Source organism: Podarcis muralis, chromosome 17 (assembly GCF_964188315.1).
Source record: "Podarcis muralis chromosome 17, rPodMur119.hap1.1, whole genome shotgun sequence".
NCBI classification, from domain to species: Eukaryota; Metazoa; Chordata; class Lepidosauria; order Squamata; family Lacertidae; genus Podarcis; species Podarcis muralis.
The window spans coordinates 18,294,837-18,310,624 of record NC_135671.1 but is presented as its reverse complement, the minus strand read 5'-3'; the positions used below and the strand labels follow the sequence as shown (position 1 = coordinate 18,310,624).

Genomic DNA, 15,788 nt, shown 5'->3' with positions numbered 1-15,788 from the left:
CTGATTTCAGTGCAACATACGAGGTTAGCCAGCTCAACTGTATGCTTAATCAAAAACTAGAAACTCTGAAAGGTCGGGTTAGCTTTCTCCACCCCACACCCCAGCCACTATTAGACGGCGATTCAGTGTTTCGTTCTATTGGGCTCAGAAACAAATGCTCTTATTCTTTCTGCCTTAACGCACGATGCTGCAAAACTTTGCACACACATTCCAAAGTGCTTTGGCAATTATATTTCTAAGAGGGCAGAGAAAGCAGAAAGGGAAAGCCCTATGTCTGGATCACTGATAACATAGGAGTCTGTCCATTGTGCGTGAAAGCTCTACTTTATTTATACCAGCAGTGTAAAACCCAGATGCAATATGAATACGTACATTATCTCAGCAAGTTCTATTACTTAAAGATGTGTTTCCTCCCCTCTATACATTAAAACATATATTGCATTTTAGTTTGTTCCTATTTACATACTAGTGTTATTATCCCAATATACCATTGGGATGAGACTACCATTCACTCCTGATACTTAAAAAAAAAAAAATCTGTATCTTGTTCAAAACTCTTTATTTGTGTTCTAAAGCTATTCCTGTGTGGGGAATCAGTCTTCCAACTAAACTTAAGTGCGTTTAAAAACATTTACAAGCATTGTAGTTTCACACCGTGAAGATTCATAATACAGCAATACTGTACATTTTAAATCAGTAACACAGTCAGTGTTCCTTGGAACAATAAAATAAAAAGCAAGTTAAATACTGTGCTACAAATCTTTGCCGAACTGTTTCCCTGGGCATGGGTTTGTTTTTGCATGTGCAAGCACACATGTGCTCACCTGTTCAGCAAAAAGGACTTTAATTTTAACCTTAATTAGAAAATGACTGCAATTGGGAAAAAAATAAATGGAATTGTCACGATTTCTAAATGCACATCAGATTTTTATGCGTTTACATTTTGGCGCTACTCTTTTTATTTTATTTTATTTTATTTTTAAAAATGCCACTGAGCGAAACTGCACTCTGGCTACTAAGCTGTGAATTAATGTCCTCGCTTAGTAAAAGTTTTCCTAGTCAAAGAAATGTGTGCACATAATTCATGCATACTTCTGAGTACGCAGCTATTTAAATGTCTGTGGTGTGCGCACACATATCTCCTTCACAGCCTGTGTGCTTGACCTCTGTCCACATATGGTTTGATGGTGTCTCTTAATAACCGAGCTTCCTCTATTTCGCAGACCAGAAAATGCAAACATCAGACCTCAAATATAAAACTGAAAACCACAACGTCTTACGTTACACAACTTAAGAAGTTTCTGTCCTGGCTGCAAAAAAAGGTCAGGTTCATTCAACCCTCACTTTCACCAAGTAGAACAAAGGAAATCCTAAAGAATGAGCTATAACATTTTTCTAAAACTGCTGCATTAAAAAAAAAGTTTTTAATTGTAGTTGCTGCTTTCCCCCCCCCCCCCCGGCTATCTTCCTAGTTAAAAGTTGCTCAGGATCACTTCAAAGAATTGCTCGCGTTAATCTTGTGTATTTTGGCGCCTTTTCCTCTGCAAGCTACTGCACTGCACTGCAAGCGGGGCGGGGCGGGGGGGGGGGGAGATCCGAGAGATCTTGTCTGTCCCGTCTCAAGTTCAATGGCAGCATTTCCGCAGGAGGAGGAGGAGGAAAAAGATGGCCATGTTCGCAGCCCTCATAATAATTCAGATCACGCCACATTGGCATCTTGTGTCAAAGTCGAACTGGCTTTCCCCGCCCCCTTCAAACCAAGAGCTGCCAAGTCTTCACACACTCCGCATTCAACCACAACTTAATGGATGGGATATTGTGCATTAAAATGTGGCCCAGACACAGGCGGAGAGACGACAAGCGGGAAGAGGCAGGCACAGACCCGGGGAATAGGAAGGAAAAGCATAAAAGGAAAATGCACAGCCTCCCAGGAAAAAACAAAACAACAGTTGAGAACTGCGGAGGGAAACAACGAGCAAAGCCCCACACAAACATGCACACACAAAATAAATATTATTTCAGAGGTGCAAAATAAACAATACTGTTGGATATCTCCATATTAGTTTGCAATCAAACAAAAATGCAGATGCATGCATGCATTTGCTAATAACAAGCAACGCTTGCATTAATTATTATTTTTTTTTGGGGGGGGGTAGACACACGCCATGGGTAGCAAAGACCAGATTAGCAAAAGGACGCAAAGGCACAACAACAAGCAAAAACGGACTGCCGGGCTGCAAAACGAACTCAAACCCACAATTCGTGTTTAATCTTTCCAAGTGTTTAACGGAGACCCGTCAGCGAAAGGAGGGAGGGGGGAAAGTTGGAAGCAGGGAAATGTTACCAAGTTCAGCACTTTTGGACACAAAACTCCCACCGACAGTTTCAAAGTGTGACCCACACACAAAAGCTGCCAAGACTTGGGGTGGGGGGTGGGGGGAGGAGATAAGGGGGAGCAGCAACACACAAGACACAACACAACTACTTTTAGAGTAGAAAGCCAGAAATGATCTACGTTGACAAAAGGGGGCGAATATACGGCCCACCACTTTGCAAACCAAGACACAATCATCTCAAAGGGGTTGGGGAGGGGGGGAGGGGAGGGGAAAGGAGAACAGCCAACAAGCAACTTCGGAAGGAAAAAGGAAAAAAAGAAAAGAAACACAGTATCGTTTCCAATGCCACATACCATTGTACTGTATTGCATTAAACGTATGGGATCCTGAATTCTGTAACACAAAACGGGACCGTTGGCTTCACATTTCTCAGTGGACAAATGGGCTGCGTTTCTCAAGGGGTGGTTTTTTTAAAAGGTTTGTTTGTTTTGTTTGGATTTTCCCAGAGTAAAACCGCCTGTCTTTTTTTTTTTTTTAACGTATGGATAGGTAAATCGACAAGAGATTTTTTTTAAAAAAAATTAAAAAATCGAAGAAAGAGAAGTATTTGCTCTTGTATTTTGTTTTTTAAGGCAATCGGAGAGAGGGAAGAAGAAAAATCTTGATTAGATGAGATTTTTTGCGGGGGGTAGGTAGGGAGAAGAAGCAGCCAAGGCAAAAAAAAAAAAAAAGAGAGAGATGAAAAAAAGTCTACAGGCAGTGAGCGGCCCCCTCCTCCTCCTCCTCCTCCTCCTCCTTTCCCTCTTTTTCAATCTTCCTTCCTCTTTTGAGTTTCAAGGCTGGAGAGAGTAGGCTGTGGTTGCTGAGTTGAACGTGGTCCAGGAGAGGCTGAGCCCTTTTTTTTCCAGCGGGGCTGGTCTCTATGTGTGTGTGCATGTGTGTGTGTGTGTGTGCGCCTGTGCGTGTGTTGCTGCCTCTTTCTCCCCTTCTCTCCCCCCCCCCCCCTCCTTGCGCGTCTGGCTCTGCAGAAGGGAGTTGCGTACTTGGCCTCCTTCCACCGCGCTCCTATTGGCCAGCGCCGCGGCGGCTTCCCCTGAAGCACCGCCCACTCAAGCTGCCTTTCGCCTCCTCCTCCTCCTCCCGCCTTCCTTTCCTCCCCTCCTCCCTCCTTCGGAACCCGTGGGAAGCAGCGGCTCTTCGCTTCCGCCTGGCGGCTGCATGAAACCGACCGAGGGAGGGAAGGGAGAAGAAAAGGGAGGGCATGGGAGAGCTTTTTTTGCATATTCATATCCCAGCAGCCAATCAGCGCCGGGAGAGCCGGAGCCGGGGACCCGCAATAAAGTATGCCGTTCCAGACAGGTCAGAGACCCTGAAATCACCGCATGTCAAAGAAGTCTGCAGACTCTTAAACAAAAGTGTGTGTGTGTGTGCGCGCGCGTGTGCACGCGCGCAAACGGGGGCGCGCTTGCTGGAGAGAAAAAAGAACCGAGGCATTTTCCCATCTCCTAAAAGTTAAATTACGTTAAATCCCAACATTGCTTTGTGGGGGTGCAGAATACAGTATTTGTTTAAAAACCCGATTGCTTGATAACAGCAGAACAACGCCTGCTGTAAACAGAAAATAAGAATGGCAAGGAAAAAACCAAAAAAACCATCTTTGAATAAATAGGGGGTTTGGGGGTGTTTTTTTGTAGTAGTACTTTTAAACAATAACACACAGTTATCTCTCCCCCCTTCTTTAATTGTTTAAATAAAACTTAAGACAGTCTCTGAAAATAATAATAATAATAATAATAATAATAATAATAATAATAATAATAATAATAAACATAGCATTGAGTTTGCAGCATCATTTCCCATAATCTTAAAAACATGAATGGCCAGTGGAGAGCTGACACTAATTTAACATTCGTGAAACTAGTACCTGTCCGTATGAGTCTGGGTCACCCACCTCCTAGCTAAGTTAATGGAAATATCAGATGTGCAAGGAATACAGAATTAGCCTCATTGTAGAAATACACCCAGCCAGGGCTTTTGCAAACTGCCAATTCATTTACGTAGTTAAATTTGGAAACAAGAGGCAAACCTCAGAAGGCATCCAATTTTTTAAAAAAGCAAACTAACAATTGCATTTTATGTTTCCTCCTTTCTAGCAGTCTGGCATAGTTTAATAGCTTTACTTGACCTATCTTTGGTTTCCAACATATTTCATTTGAGTAGAACTGTATGAATATGTCCTCTCCAGCAAAAAAGTATCAGCCGGGTCAAAGCCAAAGGGAAGAAGGAAAGGAAGGTAGGATTGCCTAAGAAACAATTGAATCAGTTTCAACACACCGGGGGCATACATTGTAATATTATAAAATGAAAGAGAGAAACAATGATATTTTTTTTAAAAAAAAATTATAACAATGTATTTTCGCATTGCAAATGTTTCAAGCTATAAATATTGAGCTGTAATATAAAGGGATATTTGAATAATAAATTTCTTCTTGCACCATTTAGAAAGACTTCTTAGGCTGGAGCACAGCCTATGGAACTGCATAGACAACAGAGGAATAAAACGCTCCTTTTAAAGCTATCAACTTATATTATTATAAGCAATAATATAAAATATCCAGATGCTCATGCATTAGCTTAGTCACAATGACTTCAGAGGCTTCGCCTTTCAAATTAAACTGGCTGAATATCTTGGGGTGGTTTTTTTGTTTTACTGTTGAAAATTATTTGTGAAATGGGCAAATACTGTCAGCGTAGCACAAGACCTTACAATCAATTTATCCAACGTTATACTCAGAGGAGACTCACTGAAATAAATGGCCACGACTAACTTTGGTCAATTAACTCCAGCGATTCTAATCTGTAGCTGGATACAACCCTTTGGTTATTAATTTAAACTAAACTTCTAAAAAATTATGAGTGTTCACATGAACAATTAATTAGCAAAACTTGGGGGGGCAGGGGGCGGAGAGCAGCTTGAAATACTCAGAAAATTGCTGGGGTCTTATTCCTCCCCCCAGCCACCCACATTAAAAATATCTGCCGGGGGGGGGGGGGCAGGGAATTTGCACTGTACAGTGTTTGCATTCCCTTTGTTTAGTGAAAGTGATTGCTCAGGCGGTCTGTGCCATGGACTTTGCAAACTACATAACATCCAGTCAATTATCTGGTTTGCAGGCCTTTTTCCATGCCAGGGGGAACCTGTGGTTTCCTCCTCTGGTTTATAGAAGTTAAAAAGCCACAGACAAAGAATGCTGCACATTATATAGCACACTTTATTAAAATGACTGCAAATACATTACAGAGATTTGGGGCTTTTTTCTTTTTTTTTTTTAAGGCAAAGTCTGAAACCTCATCAGTGATAAGAATCCTGCAAGTCAAAAGGGAGAACATTGATGAGTGTGATATATGGTGACCTTGTATTCATGTAACCTGGCCTAGCAATGCACTAACAGCATGGACTAAAAGGACACAGGCACATTAAAGAGAGAGACTTTTATTCTTCAAGCCCAGAATAAATGCAAGCTTGCATTTATATATCATTTTACCAAGTCTTTAAAAAAAAAAGTTTCATGCCATGACCCTAATTTTGGCATCCAGATTCCTGAATTTCATAGCATTCATGTGCAAGAAGCCTATAAACCCAGGGCCATGCTTTTGAGCTGATGGAAAAAACAATGCAGTTGCAGAGTGAAATTAAATATTTAAACAATGTGGTCAGAAAAATTCTCCTTCCTATATCATTCAACTTGCCACCCTGAGAAGAATGAGCTTTGATGTGGATAAATGTACATTACTTCCTTGTGCTTTTAAAAAAATTAAACAGATTATAGTGAGGTTATTGATATGTACGCTGCAGACTTCAGAAATGTATTTCGTATTATGGGAGTATCTTCAGAATAAATGATCCAGAGAACAAAGCAGCCAGTTTGTAATTTTAAATTTCAGTTAAATCTACTTAACTGTGCTTCCACACAACCTTCCAGAATTTAACATTCAACAACAACAAATATTCACATCAACAAATTTAATTCCCCCCACCTCAACCATCACTTCAATAAGGGGAGCACTCTCCGAAATAGTGAGATTGAGGCTGCAATCCTATACACCTTTTACACCCCATTAATCTAAACTGGGTTTTCTTCTGTGTGTCACAGAATAATAGAGTCTGAAGGGACCCTGAATGTCATCTAGTCCAACCCCTTGCAGGAATCTCAGCAAATGGTCCCCCGCCCAATTTGAAGCCATATCAGACCCTGCTTAGCTTTGCAAATATGCTAGCAATTTCTTTCCTGCACTAAATCAGACAATAAACTGGAGTAAACTTGTGTACTCCGCACTGTAAAATGTCTCTTATGGAATCAACGCCAGTGAACACAGGGCTACTACACAGAGAAGGTAGAAAATGGACAAACGTAGGTAATTAGAAGAAACCTCTTTTGTTCAGGAGGGTTGCTCGAAACTTCATTTTTCACCTGCTGTTAACAATTGGTTAACTTGAAAAATACATAGTATTATTGAGCTGATATCTGTTTGTCAATTTACAATGCAAGCCTTTGCTTGTCTGCTCAGAGGTAAGTCCCACTAAGTTCAAGGGGGCTTACTCCCAGGTAAACAGAGCACAGGATAGCAACTTCACTTCATCAAACCATTATTGTCATTTTCAAGCAGGTTCTAATGGTCTGTAGTGCTTCACAGAAACAAACAAACAAACAAATTTTAGACTGTTGTTATTTAATATGATCTTTTTACAGCTTGACTTTTAATTTTCACTTGGAATCTTAAGTGGCACAACATGAAACTTATACCACTAAAACTCCTTTTGTTTTATAGGACATGTTAGCACATCTGAGGTTGCTTTGGTTTTACATTACATTCAAAGTGTTTGATTTAATGTACAAAGGCCTATATTGTTTAATACATGGTTGCCTTTCCCCCCCCCTCCCCCACATCTTCCTAGGAACTATGTTCTCAGCTGCAGAGATCCTTTCGAACATTCCCAAGGACTTGTTTTGAATTAATGACATTAAAACCCATATAGGAAATAATTTACATCAAAATAGATAAAGGACATGTTAAAAACTATAGCAAGTTAAGACAGCTGGAATTCAATCTCTACATGTCTATATATAAACCAGCCTAGAAAAAAAGAAAAATCTTCTAAAGAGTCCGAATATCTCAATTGTGGAGAGCCTGGGCACTTTTTATGGTTGCAATTAAGGATTTAAGAGCTGGGAAATGCCTTTAACATTAAAGGAGGGTATTTATAAAGTGACTATTTAGGCTCACATCTCATCAAAAGAGGCAGGACAATAGGTTAATATTTTTGTGACTGCCTTTACCTGGAAACATTTTATTATCACGTCAGGTGATCAGCAGAGCACCATTGTGATGAACTTCACAAAAGGGGGGAAAAAGGGAAAGAGCCTGGGAAATCACACAAGCTTAATAATTTTGTCCTCCTACTTTCTTCTATGTAACAGATCCCGATGGCCCCACTGTATGGCCATAGCTGAGAATTTTCACTCCTCTGCTCTCCCGTACTGGAGAAATGGAGCAACCCCAAAACTCAGTTATATTTCTGGCACTGGGTAACTGCCCAGTAGGTCATAGTGGTTGAGGCAAACTACCTGGTGATTGTATGTGCTGATTGTCTTGTAGCTGATTCAGAGTAGATTTCTCTTGAATTGGAGAGATAAAAATCTACACAGATAAAAGCAGGCAGACACATGTGAAACCTTTGAGGGCAGGGTACCCCGAGGCGCTTTAATACTCCAGGTTCATCCCCCCCCCCCCCCCGTTTCCTATTAAAACTATCTGCACCTTTATATGGTCTTCTTTGACGATTTCCTAGAGCGAGGCAGTTCTTAATCTGACATAAAGTGTGTCAGCCCCAAAGGCCACATTTCCAGAAAGAACCGAGCAGATAAAGTAAGGTGATGCAATCTTAATTTGCTACACACAGGGAGGCTGGCTAATATGTTAACAACCCTAATTTTGTAATAGACTGTCACATGATAAGCTGTAACATGCATCTGTTCTTGCATCTTGTTATCATCAAGCAGTCAACACAGCAAAAGGCAGCATGGGGAAGAGTTCAAAACCATCAGCCAAAGGTCAGGCTGGGTCAAGCAAAGGAAAGCTGTGTCAGTCTGGGGGTCTGAATTGTGATGAAGGAAAACTAGAAAAGATACTTCTATTTTTCCAAAGTGAAATTTATGAGGCAGAAGGAGGCTATATATATATATATATATATATATATATATATATATATGCAGGATTGGGAAACTGTCCTCAAATGTCTTATGTAAACAAGAAGCACACATATATAAATAATCTTTTTTTATTATTATTGAATGGTTTTCACAATAAAAGAACACCCCCTTCCCATTTATATGAATAATCTTAAAGGAAAAGTATTCAACAAATGTTCAGAAGTTTGCTCTATTTTCATTTTTCTATTGCTTAGTGCAACCATGCCTTTCCCCCCTTTTTGAGTAGGATTTGAAATGTAAATGTGTAATTGTGCTTTTCCTCACATGCTTTGCAAGATGTTGATGTATTATCACAATTTTAATTCTGGAAAACTAAACAAAAAATCCCATTAAAATGATTACAGTGCACTTCGAATTCAGACAAGGACTGTTATCCATTAACCTCTATGTGTACATTCTCATTTCTGAGTATCAAATGTGTGCTGAAAATAAAAAAAGTGTGTGTTTGTTTTTTTAAAAATAGAATATTGTTTTTAAAAGTTTTTGTTTGTTTGTTTAGGATAGCATGGATAAGATGAAACTATTGTAGCAATAACAATGAATGCGCAGTATACAATTTTGCATTAAATTTTTTTGCACCGATTTTGCATTAAAAAACTTTGTCCTGTAGTAGGCACCTGCAGGCATTTTGAAATCTGTGTTGAAATCTGTGGTTTAAATTTTTTTGAAAGAAAAACAGGGCAAAAACCTCCTATTTAAACACCTTATGTCATCACAGTGATTACTGATAGTATGTGGGCACTGTTGAAGCAAGTTACTTACTAGAAGTTAGCATCTGTATACAATACCAAACAAAGATTTAAAAAAATACAGAATTGAATTGCAATATAAGGGCACTGCATTCAATCCTGCACACTGAACAGATAGCCCAACCTGAAATAATGTATCCACAGTCCAACAGGCTATCAAAGTATTGGCACAAGCCCTATTGATGCATTGCTTCCAGCAACAAAATTCTCATTGGTTGGAGTGATCATCAATTCTAGCTAGGCCTCTCCATGAAAAAGGGAATGCCAAAGACCACAAAGGAAAGAACTTGCCACATTTCTTGATCCAGACCACAGCAACACCTTAGGCTTGAATCCAGAGGCCTTCATTTCCTCTACACTTCTGCTCTGCAGAATGCCACTTTGCAAAACATGAGAGCAAAGTGCAGATTCTAGGACAGTCAGTCATCTCCCTCTGTTGTTTATTTTTGAAAACCTGACATCTCCAGCTATTGGATAGGAACTCTCTCCCCCGCTGGCCTGCACTCCAAAAGGCGGCAGTAGCTGGAACTCTCACAGAAGGCGAAAGACTTTGGGAATCACTGCAGATCAATCTCATTGGTCCCTGGGAGTATCTCCCTTTTCCTGCCTGACACCTGCTGCCCAAAGCCTGCCAAACATGCCAATGTCTGAGGAGCAGATGCAGATGTGGCGGGAGATGTTACAACAAAAGGGCTTGTTCCTACAGACGTGTGGAAGGAATGGGCTGCTGCTGGCACACAAGGCTCGGTTTCCATGCACACGCCTCGGCTGTTGGGGATGTCCTGTTTGCTTGGCTGTCTTTCCCCACCCTCCATCGCCTCCTCCCCCCCCCCCCCCCCCAGAGAGAGAGAGAGAGAGAGAGAGAGAGATCTGCCCCACTGCACTGCATGCAAATTTGAGATGCACTGCTGCAGCCAAGTTGAACTTTGCCACGAACTGGCAACTTCTGCACGCCTGCAGTGACTTTAAAATGCTGCCATGGCTACCAAGGGGCACAAGCTGCTGGCAGATCAATCCCCTAATGGGAAAGGCTGTGTAGAAGCAAGCTGCTAAACTCCCCATGTATATGAAGAGGACAGGCTGAAGGGTGCTGCAAGCGCTATTGTTATGGGAGCAAAGAAGACCTGCTTTTCCACATCAGATGTTATTTCTTAAGGTATATTTGTTCTCTCCTGTTCCTTGTACTTTGAAAATGCTGCCCCCAAAGGGAGAGACTAACAACACTTCTTGCCATTCTCACATGCGTTAAATCTCCTCCTAAGCTCAGGTATGATCTCTGGGCCACTGCAAAGTATTATTTCTCCCTTCCATTTTATGGAACCCTAAACTGCAGCCCAATAATTTCTTAAGAGCATTTCCCAAAAGTGTGTGTGTGTGTGTGTGTGTGTGTGTGTGTGTGTGTGTGTGTAGTCACCACCCCCTTATCACAGACTAACAAAATACTGGCAAGAGCTCCGTTTGCTGCTTCTTTGTTATTTGATCCACCTCCTGGAACTCCCATTTCTCTTGCCGGAAACCTGTCGTCGATAAACGGTGGCAGCCTATGAGAGTGTATGGAGAGGGAGGGAAGAGGGAATGCCGTCGGGGAAAGGTTTAAGGCGACTATGGGCTGTGAGGGGAACGCGAGGTGATGCGATGGTCTGGTGTCTTCTGCCCACACCGAACAGTTTCCTGAAGTCCTCCGGCCTAAGCAAGACCAGGCGCCATCATGTGCACAAAAACAAAAAAAGGCTGCACTCACCTGTCCCCTGTGTGACACCATCAGGGAGCCCGATCCCGCCCCAAGGAAGAGAGGAGCAGCCCCAAAGGAAACGAGGCTCGGGGCTGGAGACCCTCCTGCCTGTGGGTAGACCTGAGCCCTATAGGGAGAAGATTCCATAGGGAAGGAGGCTTTAGGGGGCAGGACGCCCAGTTCAGTCAGAAAGAGGCTCACCAGGAGCTAGGGGGAGATTGGTGGGGCTCCTCCGAACCCCTCACGAACGCAACTTGAGCTTCAAGAAACTCTTCCAGCGGGGGAAGCCGTTCTTCCTCCCTCCCCATAGGGCCGCGAAGAGGGCAAACTGCAACAGCCTTTTCCGCCTCTTCTTCTTCTTCCTGCTCCTCTTCTGGGCGCCCTAGACCTCTCCGTCCCATCGTCCTGTTCTCCTTCGCTTTGCCCCGCTTGGCACCGGCATGGCTCTTTCCCCAGCGCCAGGCTAGCGAGGGGTCTGCCTCACTTCGGACAGGCAGCAGGCTGCCTAGTGCGGGGATCTGCTGAGGTTGGCTGCAAAATGCAGCAGTTTGGGGATCAGCGCGACGAAACTCCTCCCTTCAGGAGCCTCAATGTGGTGTATGTGTGTAGAGGGGGGTCATTTTAACACTCCCCCCTCCTCTCCTCTCCCTGAAACTCCAAGACCACGGATCAGGAATCCTTTGCCATGCCACACGGCGACCCTCCGTCTCTTCCAGCAAATGCCTTTCCCAGGGCCTTGCAGGAAAGGAAAAGCCGGATCCAGCTCGCTGAAACCTTGGCTTCAGGCAAAAAGGAGCCGGCAGCAAAGACTCTGAGGCCGCTGCAAAGCCCGAGCAGAGCCGCCTTTTCATTTCCTCTTTGCTCTTTAAGTGCCATTTTATCCCACCAAGTTCAAGTTCCGTTAAAGGTCACACCGAACCGTGTGAGAGTGGAGAAATGCTGTGGAGTCACTCCGCAGCAGCCCCAAAGCCAAATTCAGCCCCATTCATTTGCCTGAGATTTCCCTTCGACTCACAGGCTGCTGCGGTCCCTGCGCGCTCTGGCGCGGGAGCAAGCCCCACTGGACTCTGCGGGACTTTCTCCCCCTAAGTAAACGTGCATCGGATCGGGCTCTGCAATGTTTTGGGGTGGGGAGCCACGGGGCCAGCCTACGCCTCCGGGAGGCCCTTGGGGTCCTGCCCCCTTGCCACTGAAGGGAGGGCTGCCCAAGCCCACACCCACGTCGCACCCCAGTTCTGAATGCCGACGCAGGTGCCCAACGCGTAACAGACGAGATGCAAACGCAGTTGCGGCGGGGTAGGGAAGGGCCAAAGGCGGGAAAGGAGGACCTGAGGTTCCCCTTGCTGGTCCCTTCGCCCCCGCAACCTATAAAACACTTGAGGGGGCCTACCCGCTCCCCCAAAAAGTTGGAGGCTATTGCAATTAAAATTGTGCCCGTGTGCCGCATCTTGTGATCGATTATGTGCGACGGGGCTTACCTGGGCCCCCCAATATGTTACTCAAGTTGGCTCCCTTGCTAGTTTGGGGAGCGGGCTAGGCTCTTTGGGGGGCCGCCTCTGCGAGCAGCTGAGAGCGAGCCCCGGATGGCTGTTTGGATGCCACGGTCCACAGTCTGCGCGAAGCTGAAATGCAGCAGCCTCTCCTCCGAGGAGCCCCTCGAAGGCGAGAGCCGGCGCTGCCTCCGGGCCTCTTCGGCCTGCGCTGCTGTTGCTGCCGCCGCCGCCGCCCATCTTTTGCCAGGAGGAGCCGCTCGCCGGACCCTGCTTCGGCCTCTCCACTCGCCAAGCGCATCCCAGCCGTGGCCATCCATGGAGGGGTCCCCTGGCCGGCTGGCCAGCGGGTCCCTGGTGCAGAGCAAGCGAGCGAGGGCGGTGGGTGGCGGTGCCTCCGCAGGGAAAGAGGACCCTCGAGAGGCGTCCTCCTCTTGCTCCTCCTGGGCGGTTGGTTGCTGCCTTGCGAGGCTTCAGCTCCTGCAGCCTTCGCTCCTGTAGATGGAAATGGAGAAAGGGGGGGGAGGCAGGGCAGGGGGGGACAGGTCGCCCCCCTGCAGGCGCACAAGGTGCTTGCCGTGGCCACGAGGAAGCGACTGTGCAGGGCCAAAAGGGAACCCCAGACATCACCTGGGGAAAGTGTTCTTTTCTCAGGAAAATGAAGCGTAAAAGAGAGCCCAAGCTCCGCCGGCGGCTCCGTGCGAACCAGCTAGACAGCAACTTAGACAGGCACGTTCCCCAACAGCCCGAGCGAGACGCGGGGAAGTGGGGCGCGCAGGGAGGGGGGCGAAGCTGCCTAAGCAACGGCCCACAACTCGTACGGACCCTAGAGCGGCTGGAGGGGCCGCAGGAGGGGCGCCGGAGCCGGAGATGCGCTTCCCCCGCACGTGGGAATGGGTGCCGGGCGAGACTCAGGCTGGCGAAAAGGGCGAGGGCTGGGGAAACTTCGCAGGGGCGCCTCGGCCGAAGCAAGCCGAGCAGAGCATCTTCTTGGGCTCATCCTTCTTTGCCCGCCGACGCAGGCTGATCCCCGCTACTCAGACCGTCGAGGTACTCTAAAGCAAGGTTTAAGATGGCCCTCCAAGCAGGTGGAAATAATAATAATAATAATAATAATAATAATAATAATAATAATAATAATAATAATAATAATAATAGAAGAGGCGCAATTTAAAACATGTTAATGGTACGTAAAGGAAACGGGGGGAGGCGTTAGTTTGGCCTTGGACGTAACAAATGGCGAGGAAGTGAACGAAGACAGCTCCCCGTGCGTCTGCGCTTAAGCGGAGTGGAGAGGCCGCGTGGGTCGCCCTTGGCTCCTCTTTCTCCTGCGAGACTTGGCAAAGGCAGGCCGTTGGAGTCCTGTAGGTAACCGAGGCGGCGAAGGGGCGCCCCTTTGTCGCCCTGCGAAAACAGGATAGGCGGGGAGGGGGTGCTCCCCGCTAGCTGCAAACAGGGTGTGTTTCTTTCAGCTTGTCTCCAGCGAGGCTTCCCTGCCGTGTCGCCCCCAACCCCCAGCTCTCTAGCACTCCGATCCCAACCGTGTTTACACGGGAGCAAGTCCCGTTTCATTCCCAAGGAAATGCCTCCCTCAGGGAAGCTCGAGGAGACGCGCTGCCGGGGGAAACAACTTGAAGCAGAAAGACGCCAAGGAGCCCCAACACGTTTATTTGGGAGTAAATTCCAGGGGCGGGGGGCTTCCTTCCAGGCGGGCAGAGAGAGCTGCCTTAGCAGCGGGATGTTCCTCCTCAACCCCGCCCCGCAACTTCGGATCTTCTTGACTACAGCAAAGTCACTCGCTGAGCCGAGTTGGACTATTTCTGCTCGTAGTTTTACTTCCAGGTAGCGGCGGGAAGGGAGGAGGGGAGTTTGGCGAGGGAGACCCGAGGCTCTTTCCCACGCTTAGCCTGGCGTTGTTCTCTTCGGCCCCATAACTCGGGGACGAGTCCCAGAGAAAGGACAGACAGACAGACACCCGCCCCCCTCCATGGGACGGGGAGGGCTGCGACTGGGGCACAGCCTCCTCCGACCTGCTTCTTGCTTCGAGATCCGCGCTCGTGCCCCGACCCGCTTCTACGTCTTGACGGGAGACGGAGAGGCCACGAACCAGGCTCTGGGCGCGAGTCGCCCGTCGAGGCGTGCTCGCTCGACGGGGTTGAGGGAGAGGGAGGGCGGCGCCTATTTTTAGCCGGGACAAAATGTTTCCCCAGCAACTTCTCCGCTGCTGCTGCTGCCGCCGCCGCTCCCGCCTGCCTGCCCCGGCTCCGGATATTTAAGGACTGCAGGTTTGGCCTGTCGTCGAGGCAATAGTCCGATGGCCTGACAACTAATTTATTTGGGGGGGGGGGGAGAATAAAAAGGAATCTGCGTGGGAAGGGAGGGGTGGCTGTCACAAGAAGGGAACTTTGATTGGCGTTGTCCCTTGTCAAAAATAATAATAATAAACTCGTCTCTCGCGCGCGTTAGCTGCCGTCTGTTTTAAAGAGGGGCTGGGGTTGGGTTTTGCACAGGGCTCCATCTCTGTGACGAGATCTCAGCGGATCATTGTATTATTCCCGCCTGAAAACGGCACCCGTCTCGGTGATCGCCTACTCTACAACCTCCCCGTGGGGCTTCCCCTCCCCTCCCCCTCAAACTAGACAGTCACCGTCAATTAAATATTTCCGGTAAACTGGGTGCCCCCTCCCTTTTAAGCAATAATACATCTCCTCATGTTTTTTTCACCACATCCCACGTTGGAGTAAACATTTCTCGTCCCCCACTCCGGGAATTCGATTATTATATACATATATTATTGTCATATGCAGATATGCACTGGACACATTTTGAGACAGAGATTTGTGTGTTCCCGGAAACAAACTATTCCACAAGGATACTAGTGGGGAGCCCTAAATATCCCGCCCAAGTGGAAAAAAGGACATTAAGAGGTCCGGATCCGCAGCCCACTTTACCCAGAATCATACTAGCGACGCTTTTACACGACGTGCTCGATAACTTCGAAGTAAGCGCTGTAAGTTTCCGTGGAGTTTGCGCTCATGAGCATTTTTAGAGGGGGCTGGGAATGACTTCCAATTAAGTCTATCCGTCCTGAGGGTCGCAGCCCAAGACCCCGTGCTTGGGGAAAAAGGACCGTTGTTTTCAGGGTAATTTGTTGAAATCCCAGTGATAAATCCCACGGAAGGGAATGAAAGGGTTTTTTTAGGTGTGTT

The 15,788-nt window shown here is 46.3% G+C and overlaps 1 protein-coding gene across 14 annotated transcripts in view; it reads right to left on the bottom strand.

The window, feature by feature from the left end:
• The window catches only part of NFIB (nuclear factor I B), a 298,687-nt gene that overhangs the window by 203,565 nt on the left and 79,334 nt on the right, over nt 1–15,788 (bottom strand). For 2 of the 14 annotated variants that reach the window (XR_013391119.1, XM_077921164.1), the window contains exon 1: nt 11,099–11,122. The exons of 3 other annotated variants lie outside the window; for them this stretch is intronic. Coding sequence is in view for 10 of the 11 variants with exons in the window: in XM_077921164.1 (XP_077777290.1) it covers nt 11,099–11,119 (21 nt within the window). In the remaining variant the exon portion in view is untranslated. Of the gene's footprint in view, nt 1–2,689; nt 3,066–11,098; nt 11,608–15,788 lie in introns of those variants that run through there. 9 more of the 14 variants (XM_077921160.1, XM_077921161.1, XM_077921163.1 and 6 more) reach the window with 8 other exon arrangements.